The sequence below is a fragment of the Cydia fagiglandana genome, chromosome 1, assembly GCF_963556715.1.
Source record: "Cydia fagiglandana chromosome 1, ilCydFagi1.1, whole genome shotgun sequence".
NCBI classification, from domain to species: domain Eukaryota; kingdom Metazoa; phylum Arthropoda; class Insecta; order Lepidoptera; family Tortricidae; genus Cydia; species Cydia fagiglandana.
This window is the reverse complement of record NC_085932.1, coordinates 20,484,615-20,497,313: the sequence shown is the minus strand read 5'-3', so window position 1 is coordinate 20,497,313 and position 12,699 is coordinate 20,484,615. Positions and strand designations below refer to the sequence as shown.

Here is a 12,699-nt window from a genome sequence, read left to right as displayed (position 1 = left end):
TTAATAACTGGTCGGGCAAATCGTCCATTACTGGCCACATTACTAAAAAATATTCTATGTAGGTAATATGCACTCAATCCAGGTAAATTATCAGTACTAATGCAGTTTGGTTTGCTTGAATTTTATTTCGGATACTGGCCATTTTTGTATAACGTGTCTGGTAAATAACCAGACACCTTCCAATAGAAGGTGGTCAGTAATAGACGATTTACCTTACTCTAGTGTCTACGTAGACTGCTGTCATCGGATTTTTCGATTGTTTCGATTTACTTTCACTAGGATTTACAGCGGGAAGATTAGCGCAAATATCGACATGATAACTACAAGATCAATTTTTTTGGTGACGCTAGCCTAGCTAGATAGTCGGATAGGGAAATATCCCTACGATTTATCGTGTCATTATTTATCGCGCGAAAAGGACGACCATAAATTTCACTATACCCACAATTTCATGAAGTATTAGCCTGACCAGTAGGTAATATATGTGATCATTGTCAAGCGGACGCTGTTATTTTCAAGTATAGGGTGATAGTTCAGTATAGTATGAAAAAAAAAATAGTTCCAGTGAAATTCCGCAACATGGCGCGTGATCATATATTCCTGGTCAGGCTTTACAAATAGACGTAATGTACCGAACTACGCCCTTGGTGCGCTTCCACGCATTTTCGATCTTGTGAAAAGCGGTTCGCCGAATGTCGCAAGTTTAGAATGAAATAAGATTTGCGGAGCGCACCAAGGTCGTGTTCGTTGGTTCGTTACGTACGTTTATGAGTACAGATGTACACCTACTAATAGTGCATAATTGTCTTCCTTCGTATTTTCTCAAAAACGTTCGTATTTGTCATGCCACTTCAATCAACCTCAGTGCTTGATGTTGTTGTGTTTGTGCTGTTGTGTTTACTTAACATTAGACAAAGGATTAGCCGTTCGGGGCCAGCTACAAATCGAACGACTATACCGAGACTCATTGAAATAGCAAGACACGTTCGTACGTTTCCGTGAAAATACGAAGGGAAATAATTATGCACTACATCTGTACTTATAGATTTAACTAGCTAGTTATTTTTCCAGTTGCCTGTTGTATTTGACATAAAATCATAACAAACCACACAATAGAGCCTAGTTAAAGTAGGGAAATACGCTGAAGTCCGGCCAGCAAGTAATAATAAATGCAATTCTTATATTAAAACCCTAACGTGACAATACAATAGTACATTTCGATGCTAGTGCGGAAGGTATGTCATTACTTCACGAGTACCGAGATATCTTGCCACGAGCCGCAGGCGAGTGGCAAGACTCGGGACGAGTGAAGAATGACATTTCCGCACGTGTATCGAACGACGTTTTTTAATACAGTTGCGAAAAAATAAGAAAAACATTGTTAATCGTACACTAAACAAAAGTGGTAACAGTGACAGCTCGGTTAGACGTCGTCTTTAAGTATATTATATCTATGGGCGTTTGACAGCTATTCCGTTCCATTCAGTCAACTTATTAAGAACGGAATTTTCAATATTGAATATTAAAAATTAAACGTGTTATAATGATGAAGAGGTAAGTAATTAAATATGAAATATGTAATATTTTTCGTATTCTTACATTAACGGTAGGTTTTTATGCTGATTACGACGTTTAAAGGAAACTAATATTAACACTCATCAATAAGTAGTCGTGAATTGGAACAAGTATAAATTTAAAAAAATTGGAAAAGTAAAAAGCACTAGTTCGAGATAACCAACTTTCCGCACGCTAAACAGCTACGTAAAGTAGCACTTTTTGAGCAACTGTATTAAAAAGACTATTACCTAAATGAAAAGACAGCTTGATACAAACTATTAGTTAGTTTATTTGACTGGCAACATTATTTGGCGCCATAAATAAAGAATTTAATAAAATTGTTTGTGAAACTCCCTGGCCAAACTTTAGGTAGGTACTGTAATATTTATAGTGTAGTTATATGTTGCAAGAACATTAAACATCAATAGATAACCATTAATATATTTATGATAGGTATGGTACGAATGTCTTTTAATCGTGACACGAGATTCTATTCCATCGCTCGTTGGGCATTCGTTAGTCGTTCGTTTATTCTAAGTTCAGTTCATCCAATACCAGAGTCATCGTATTTCGTCTGATATCTTCTTTGTGACTTTTTATTTATTTATCATATCCTTAGGTGGTCTAGCAAAAACGGATGACAGGAACGCTCCCAGTCAACACGTGTGGATATAAAGCCAGCAAGCTTTAATGAAATGCTCATAAGATTTCAAACTAAAGACTCCTCCAATTGAAAGATAACTAAACCATAGAAGTTTAAAATATTCAAAAACAATACTTAAATTATTAAGGATACGACAACAATTAGCATCAAGAGAGTTCTTATTTATCTGCTGGTTAAATCAACTGTACACCCGCCCCACTTCCTCCCGCAGTATTGAGCCAATTCAGCAAAACGGGAGGAATATTGTTCGTTAAACAATAAGATAAGAACATAACGGAAGCGGTGACGAATTAACAGAATATATTTTTGCAATTAAAACAAAACAGTGTCATTGTACACCGACCGTCTTTGCATCAGTTTCCGTTGAATGAAAGAAAGTACGTAATTGGCCTATGTATGTAGCAATAAAATTATGGCATTATTTATGCATTGCATACATAGGCCAGACGGATAAAAGACTCAAGTATTTAATAAACCTACAACATTGGTTGTATAGTCTAATAGTAAAATGTATTTTAAATGTAGATATCTATAAAATAATAGGACTTACATAGCACAAGTTATGTGGCATAACATATCTACTTTAAGAACGATATACAATCATATGTTTCCATGCATATTTCTTTGCTTTCTTTTATAGGTTTAAAACACTAAGTAATAATTCATTACACTTATTAGTCAAACATAGACTTACAGAAACTTAGTTATTTAAGAAAACTCTTCTCATTAGATTTGTCAAACTTAAAATACTTTCAATGTAGCACTTAAAACAAAAACATAAAAAATCATTGAAAAAAAAATAAGACCACATGGCAGTACAACATTTTAGTCTTTCTTATTATTTATCTTCTACTTCTTATCTAGTACCGTGCTTACTTTAAAACTATCGAATACTACTTATTTGTAGTTGAACTTCTCCCTCGTCTTTTTCCAGTTTTCCCTCTCTGTTGGTCTTCTTCATCCATTTTTGAGTAATGAGATTGGATATGCGATAGCAATTTTTTCTCCCTTGAGAATTTTTCTGGGCACATGTTACATGAATAAACATTTGCATCTGCTTTCGAAGCGTTAGTTTGCGGCGTGGAAGTAGAAATTTGTGATTCTTGTATAATGTTGTCTGTGGGTAGTACGTAAGATGGCTGAAGTAAAGGGTCTACATTAATGAATGTAAAAAAGTTATCCTTTGACCGGGCCGGATCATCAGACGATGCATTAAAAGGCGGCGTAGGTTCTCCTGTATTTGGTACTAACTTCGATTTTCTTGTCTTCTTTTTAGGAGGTTCTTCTACTGGCGCCTGGGCTTTAGTAGAGATCAAAAGTTTACTAGGATTACCGGTTTTCACTATAGTATACGATTGCTTTTTCATTGCCGGTGTGGGAAATGAGGGTGTTTGCGGGATTACAGGAGGGGGTAAGGTATTAGGATTGTGCGAAACTGTTGAAAACAATCCTACTGGATATGGAGGCGCTCCGGAAACATGAGGAGTTATTTCTTCTGCATCGTCTAAATTAATTACTTGAGATTGGAAATGGTGATTTAGAACATTTTTAACAACCTGTTGTGGAACTTCACTAGGTTTTACTTGCGTTAGCTTTGGCCTGATGTCTATGGGTGTCCCTTGTTTTTGTACAATACGGGGAACAGGAATGTCGCGATCAACGTCTTCCATAAGCGTAAAAGTGTTGTTTGGACCTGGCACTAATTTATATCTGCTCTTCAAATTTGGAGCGGTAGGGAATTCAACGGCAGGCATGGCCGCAACAAGAGATGGTTGAGGTGCTGGAGGACTCGGCTCTCTCGGTGTAACAACCATTCCAACAACAGGGCGTTTAACTTTGCTTGCGGGACCTATTTTAGGCTTAGATTTAACTTCAGGTGCGGGTAGTTGGGTCGGTTTAGGGATAGAAGCTGTAGGCGGGACAACTGTTGAAGGTTGTGCTGGTTTTCGGTCGCCGTCGATCCTCGTATTAATATATTTAACAGTGGTTACTTTAGGCGGTTCTGGAATCGGAGCCAAATTTGTGGTAAAATCAATTTTAGGCACACCGGTTTTTGCACAAGCATGAGAAATCACGACTTCCTTCTTAAGGAAGTTTCTGTTACATAATTTGCACTGAAAAAGAACACCAACGCCATTCACTTTTATCATGCTAATGTGATTCATAATATCAAAATCTTTGTCTTTCGAGGGAGCACTTTTTACGGCTTCCTGGTTAATTTGTTCTGGTTGTTTAATTTTTATATTGTTATCAGATTCATCTTCTTCGCTGCTGATAACATTTTTCTTAGCTTCAACGTGTGCTTTATTTTGATTAGCTGTTAGCTTACTTTTTTTAATACTGTTTCTTGTCTGTAATGGCTCGTCATCGTCAGATTGAACTTCTATTGGCGACATTTGGTTTTTCAAGGATTCAGATTCACGTGTCACCCTTTTGTTTTTTAGTGAATCTAAGGGTTGGTTTCCAACAGGTTTATCGTTTTTAATTTCTAACTGCTCTTGTCTAGTTGATCTTAATTCAATGGTATTATTAGTTTCTTGTTTAATTCTATTAAGTGGTAAGTCGGATTCATCATCTTCCTCGTCATTCTGAGCAGAAATTGTTTTTTTACTTTTGTTTTGCGTTTCATCAAGTGGCAACGATTTTAAGGGCAAGTCCTCAATTCCTGCCATGGCCTTTTTAATCAAAGCATCACATATTGCATCATTTGAAATATTGGATTTATGCAATTTCTCCTCCCATAGTTTACTAGTTTGAGTTTTTGGTCCGGATTGCCCTAAAGCTTTCCGCAAATTTTCTTGAGTTCTAATACATTTTTGTACAAATTCATGTAGCTCCTCCACTTTGGCTGAACAACGGAAGCATATTTTATGAGGAAGGTCATCATATTCAGCAATCTGAAATGAAAAAACATGAGTAAATAAATCGAGAGTTCGTTTTTTGCTAAAATAGCAGATCCAAAAATTAATTTCAGATAGAGAGAGAAACAAGGGACATCCCGAAGTTGAACATGTGTGATCAGCTGCATTAGTACGATAAGAAGATGTTATTCATTTCCAATTTAGATCTTATATAAAAATTGTAACATAGTAGGATAGTTTCCCTAATAGCTAAAATGCAATGCTACGATACTGCGATGAATCATAAGAGGATCAGATTCAGCCCTAAAAGCAATACCAGTGATAACATCCGGTTGATTGAACAGTACATAAATAAGTAGCAGAATTAAATAATTACCCAAAAGAAAGATTTTTGCTTTAACATTTAGTATTTTTAGATGTGATTTCATTAAATGGTAGACTTGTGTCTAAAGAAGGAAAATTATTGATTATACGAGTATGTACTAATTTAACCATATGGGCCATGCATGGTTGTATTTTACAAGTCTTTATTTGACTTTGTTAATAAGATTTTTTGTTTAGGTTAAATCTTACAGGCAATGTTTGAATCAGTTGAGCTAAAATTTCCTATATAATAACAATATCACAAGACAATGCAATACACAACCCGCGACAATGCAATAAGCGATAGGAAACTGAAACACAAGTGCTCATAGCGAACAGAAACGAATATACTTGACAGCAAATCCAAAAGCGGTGGTCCCCACTACCATCTTCATTCAATGAAGGAGCACTAAGTGCTCTTTTGTTACTCTCTGTTTATGTCTAAAAATGAAACAGCGTTTCAATATAGTGGAAGTAAGCGGCTACTGGCTTACTGAACTAAGGTAACAGCTTTTAAGGCTGCCCTTAAGATAATTTGTTATTTAGTCGACTTTAGAGATTTTCATGAAATCAACCGACATTTCGAAAGAAAATCGGACAGTTTCTCTACTGCATCCTCTTCTTTGACAAGGAATTAAATTATTTGGCTATCTAAATGGCTACTAGGGTTTAATCGCACATAAGTCACACAAGGTCGTGTGACTCGTCGGGGTGGCCGTGTCGAAGAGTAATGGCATCAAAACTCAGGAAAACTTTTGGAAGAAATATTTCAGTCTTATAGAAGAATCTATCTCTGTTATTGCATATGGAAAGAAAAATAAAAATCCACACAGTAAAGAAAAAAACTATAGGTATAGAACCGTAACTTACGCTAGAAGTGTGTGGCAAGAGCAAGAAATAATTATTCATAGACTGATAATTCTAGACCGCTGATACCATAGACATGCTTCTAACCAAAACGCTGCTTTCTTTCGTAATCGTCATCTAGCGTCAAGTAGCAGATTTATGAGTACTGCCTGCTACTTGACTCTAGATGTCGCGAGTGTCAGTCGCGACTAACGAAAAGCGAAAAGTCCATATTTGAATTTGAATTCAAGACAAAAAAACTTACAAGGCCTTAAAAACCAAGATAACAGTTTTAAGAAAAATTAAAATTGCCAATAAAGGGTGGTATTTCGCGCTGGTTTAGCTGAAGCAACGTCCCGAGCATCATGCAGTTAGGCTAGTTAGGGAAAACAGTGAAAACGCCAAATAAAATACAGGCAGGACATCTATTGTTAGGCGGCATAACTATCACTCGGGATATAGCATAGCTCTAAAACCAGGGCTTGTTAACGATACCAAATTCACATTATAAGTAACGTATGGTAAAGGTAATATTATAAAAATACCGTAAATTATTGTAACATTACTTGATAACATAACATTATTATAGCTTCACCTAGTTAACGTTACTTTTATCGGTAATTTTACTTTTTATTGCCGGGCTTGTAAACGTTACCCAATTCACATTGTAATATAACGTTACCAAAGTAACACTACTATTATACTGTAGTTCACATACCTATTTTTAATAACTCGGTTTAATTCCTCATTCGGCTATGCTTACGCAGACTTGCGCATGAATGAACATTCGCTCGATTACTAATGACGGCATCTATCAACGAATCATGCAAACGATAAACAAGCTGCTATTAACGATACCTTTGACTTAATGTTAGCTCAATGCACAGCTGGTAACATTAACATTAAAGGAAAAGATATAATAATAACGCCATATCAATCAATCAATCAAATCATTTATTTTCAGGCTAGGCTAGGCTAGGCATATATAAGCAACGGTACATGGCTTAACGTTATTGCAACTTAACGTTAAATCTGTCTCCCAATGGTATAACGATAACGATACCAACTTTTTAACGGTATTTCAAGATTTTCAAGCCGTCTAAAACAGGACAATACTACTAGCGCCATCTGGATCGAGGTTTATTACCTTAAAGCTCAAGTTACAAATTCGCTGTTTGCCTCCTTTCAGACAACTTTTTGCTGCAATACTTGCCTAAATGCTTGCCTTAGCTGGACTGAGGTATGTATGTAAGTATGTATAGACTTAAAAGAACCTCCTCCGTTTTTTTCGTCGGTTAAAAAGTGTGACTGTGTGGTGAAAAGACCTCCTCAATTCAATTCAAGTCAAACATATTAATTGCTCATAAATTCATATTATTACAATGAATTTATAGATTGACCCTGTAAGGCCACAGCAATTTATTTTTATACATACTTGTAAAGTCAACAAAAGCCTCTTACAAAGTCAGTTAATAAAAAAAAGCCACCCATGCATGCACTTACATTTTACATTTCAAAGCTTTTTTTTAAATAAGTAAATTTAAAATGTGAGTATATTTGGTCAAGCAGATCTTGTCAGTAGAAAAAAGCGGCAAATTTGAAAAATGTAGGCGCGATGGGTTATCGTCCCATAGAAAATTTGAATTTCGCGCCTTTTTTTACTGACAAGATTTGCTTGACCAGCTATATATGTTTTGTTGCAACGCAAACACATTGTCTATGGAAATAGTTTAAAAAACTATGTGATAGGCTAACTCTTTGTTTCATATTCCTCTATTGCTAAACTTATCTTGTACCCTATTATACTTAACAGGGGATCAATTATACTCAACAAGCAAAAAAGGACAATTATGATGTTGATGACTTAAGTACATTAATTTTTAGTTACTATAACTATTGTGAGATAAGTTATAAGTGTTATTGCTAGTAATAGTAATAGTCTTTATTTCATCCTAGCTAAGCCTTTAAAAGAAGAAAAAAGACATTCCATAAAGCACACATACACAGGACAATAAGTATATTAAATTAAAAGAAAAGGATATAGCGTAGTATGTATTTTGGAACAGTGTCAGTACACGGGCCATAGAAAATGGGCCAGCCAAAATATATGAAACAGCCAATTTTTTTTCCGCGATTTCGGGGTTGGTCCCATAGTAAAAGTTGCTCACTATAATCCCAAAACCTCCCTGGCTACAGGAAAGCAGTTATTTTTAGCCACCCTGCAATGTATATTTACGTTATTGACAGGGTTCTATTATTATTTTGAAACTTAAAAAATACTTAATATTTTACATAAAAACAAATAATCGGAGTTGCGTGTAGTTTAAAATAAAATGAATAGCCAACTTACTCTTACTCTTACTAGATATGTTGCATAACGCTATCACCATTTAAATCTTCTCGGGGCAGAGTTGTACGGTTGGAGCCGGTAAAGGTTTATTTGACGTTCATAAGCGCATGCCTACTTGAATAAACTATTTTTTATCTTTATCTTTTTACCATTCTGCTATCCCGTATCAAAAAGGCATAAGTCATTATGTAATAACTAGTATAAGTAGTATAGACTTACGACTTTTGGTTTAGAGTATAAGTCTACAACAGTCAGTTAATTTCAATAATTATTTATCGTGTTCAATTACACACACAAACCAATTAATCCCCACCTTTTTCTTGTGTTCTATTGAATTTTTGCGGCACCATTTTACCACACAAGAAGGCATTTTATGTGGCTTTTTGAATTATTAATTTTATAAGGGCTGACATGTTATGACACAGAAGGCCGCTGTTGTACTAAAGCTGTCAAATTCCGCCCGGCACAGTCAATTCGTTTTCGGCACAATAGCCATGGAGTCATTTTTGAGCCTAAGTCAGTCTTCTATAGTTATTCTAGTTCGTTGGATAAATACATCAAGTATAAATTAAAACCAAAAATATTACTTTGCTAATCCGCGAAAAGATAACATGCTAGTCAATCAGTGCTAACCCATTATACTTACTTGTGTATTTTTTACATGCAATTAATGTTCCCACCCTCCCACCGCAAGAATTGATACACAAATAAATATAACAAACCACCACCTAAAGAACAATACTCGACACGTGTTTCGCCTCTCTACGAGGCATCCTCAAGAGATGTTGACGGTCTGATGCCTGGCAACGGCAACGGCCGGTAATATTTTTGGTTTTAATTACTATGGATTTCCGCAAAGTAACGCCTGATCCTATTCACTTCAACTATAACGTTGCCCTCCAGCCAAACAAGACATCCACGCCAGGCCGCAAAAATTTAGTCATATAAAGCAGTAGTACAACAATCCGGACTCCGATCCAATGGTAATCTGGCCTGGGAACTAAATTATAAAATACCCAATAGTTGGGTTTTCGCCACTGTTTGTGTTAATATACATACATACTAAACATATAGCTCTAATATTACATAAACAAAAAGTGGCAAAAACAAAAACATTATTAGAAACAGTCAGTCCTGTTTATTCACTGCAAGACAACAAGATTACAACAGAGCTGATTAAATCACTGCAAGACAATTACAAGGTTACAAATAGACCTCAGATATTTGCTATCAAGTCTTAAAATTTTTCGGGTTGAAAAGAACCTTCAGCAAGGAAATGTTAGTTCAGTATTGAGAAACACCAATTGGGTAAGATACTACAAACAAAAGTGGAGAAGGCTTTCCCGGACATTGCTCTCATTTGGCAGCTGCCAGTAAAACTGGTGAGAAGTAACTGAAAGCCAGAGATGAGTTGGGAATGACACTAGACTACATGGAGGCAGAAGGCATCAAGAGGTGTGACAAGACCGTGTCAAGGCTTTCTGTACCACTATGGTATCATAACATGAGAATAACAACAAGTACAACAACAAATAGCATTACCACACATATAGATCATCTTGATTATTAGTAGTGGTAATCACTTTATTGCACACAACACAGTTTGGACCTAAGATTGATGTATTTTGTTGTTAATACGTACATACACTATGTGTTCTGTTTAGTTATGGTATGTGTATATTTCGTTTTGACTTTAGAAATACAATTTGAAACTGCAAAACTAAATTATATACAATGTCTTACCACAAATGGCATCAGGTCTTGGGTTTTCTTAGCAGTTAATGTTTCGGGGTCGAAGATGTTAAGAAATGGGCCATCTTTTGTCTCGCAGAGTCTACAAACTTTCATTAGGACTGGCTGAGCAACTGAACTCAAAGCTGCCGCAATGGCTTCTTCTGTGTTGATCGTGTCAACGCATGGTGTTTTAGTCACAGTCCCAGGTGACTCGACAGCAACAGCCGGTTTTGCTGACTTCGGTTTAGATCTTTTCTTTGCCATTTTGCTTTATAAATTTGCTGTCTGGACCTTTGGTCTGGACACTAGAATGCACACTCAAGAGTTCGCGTAAGTAGTCCGATATCAAAAAACTTCAATGTTTAGGTACTTATTACCTATGCACTTATTATATCCGATTTTTTTATGAATCAATGCATTTTAAACACAGCAATCTAAAACTAATACAAATGGTCAACAGGAGAGCACATAATCACGATAAGTCATATTGAAAACAATATTAGCCGCAGCCGCAATAATGTTTGTTCCTCATGTTGCCATTTTCTTAGATTCGTTTCGTTCCGTTCGTTCGGTCGTTCGGTTCGTGCCGGACGGTTCGGTTTCTTTTTGGTCGAACAAATTTGGTCGAATCATAGACAACCGCTGTCAATTCTGACATTCTTGACGTAAACAGACGACTATTTTTTTTATAGACAAATTCTAGTCGTTGCCACTAGATCCGATGCCATTTTTGATGCATTGCGGCATTTGATCGGTCGGCGGAATTTCTTGCGGCTACTGAGCCGGCCATGTATCGAAAAACATGCGCAAAACGCATACAAGTTTCGGTGATCGGTAAGGTTTGTAACGGCTCTTACGACTACAGTCGTCACAAGAATCAGTAAGTACTTATAGTCGTGCCAGAATCGTGCGAATCGACAATAAAATAAATTAAAGTTAATTCACTTTTTTTTAATTGTGTTAGCGAATTGTTATTACTCCCAACGAAATCAAGACGACATAGGAATTATTTTCGTCTAACCGGTCGCAGGACACTACACTCTGAGAGAGACAGTAATTGGACAGTACTATTTATAAATTCTGTGACCTATACATTATTCCCTGTCGCTTTAACAGCAAGACGTTATCTGAAAATGATTTTGATTCTCCAAAGATTGTTCTTTATACATTATAGTCTGATAAACCAATTTGTCATTGGAAATAGGTGCGAATTTCAAAAATTCAGTTCTCTCCTTTTATACAATTCGATTACATTGAAGAGCTGACATATTTTACATACATATATAGATGTGAGATGGCGATACTTCCATCTAGTCCCACGTATTGCGGGTGCGGCGTCCCTCTTATCATTGATGAGTCATTAATTACATACTTAAAGATCAAGGCCTGTTCACTTCCTAAGAAAGTTATGTCCCCAAATAATTGCGCATGTGTGCGCCTTAAGCTTCTATGTGTGCGTTGGCCTCCGGGAAAAAGTTACGAGTAATAAAAATAAAAACATTTTTCTACAGCAACATTGCTCCCAACTGATTTAAATTATCACGAATTTTATACAATATTAATCATAAAACGGGACTTAAAACGCTTAAAACTTAATTACATGCGATTAAGTTTTATAATGAATATTTCCTTCCAACCGTCTTTATCAATGTTCATAAAATATATGGAGGGTAGGTACGTCTACCCACCATAATAAAAAATTTATTTGTCAATGACTCTGTCCAACTGCTGTGGTTCAAGTTCATAACGAAAATTTTATTTATTAACTCTTTAAATAATACATACAACGTGTACCGCTACGTACCACTTAAGACTGTAAGTCTGTACCTACATGGATTACAGCAATGCACATAGAAAATGTGCTAAATGCGGAGCAACGGCTGTTGAAGCAGCCAGAGTGAAATTTACAACTTTAGTGGGTTCAGAAGGAACCGAGTCATAACGCATCTGGAAAGCGTATTAATTAACCGTGAAGAAATGTATGAATACAAGTTGGAAATCTGTGTAAAATGCCGTGTGTAAAGTGTAGTGTATCTGTGTGTAAAGTGTAATAGGTAGGCATGCCTAATGTTATTTGTATAAAAGGTACTGAAAACTTTGTGAATGCGCTTTATTAATGTCTATTTTTTTATTAAGTTGCCAGTTGCCAGTTTTCAGTGTATATTTTTATATGTAAAACATTTTTTAATAAATAATATATATAATGTTATAAACATAAACATGCCTTTTATTTAAATCAATTGATAATACCACAAACAAGGGGTAATATTTGCATCTTGCATATATTTCGTGATATGAAGATAACAAATATGTTTATCAACAGA

General features: G+C 35.8%; 1 protein-coding gene across 1 annotated transcript; it reads right to left on the bottom strand.

Annotated features, from left to right (window-relative positions):
- Window positions 1-3,094: 3,094 nt before the first annotated feature.
- LOC134666306 (uncharacterized) lies at window positions 3,095-10,897 on the bottom strand. Its single transcript, XM_063523458.1, has 2 exons — window positions 10,385-10,897; window positions 3,095-5,118 (listed from the first exon to the last, which is right to left on the bottom strand). The coding sequence occupies exons 1-2, from the start codon at window positions 10,637-10,639 to the stop codon at window positions 3,115-3,117; spliced, it is 2,259 nt and encodes a 752-aa protein (XP_063379528.1). The 5' UTR covers window positions 10,640-10,897; the 3' UTR covers window positions 3,095-3,114.
- Window positions 10,898-12,699: the final 1,802 nt, after the last annotated feature.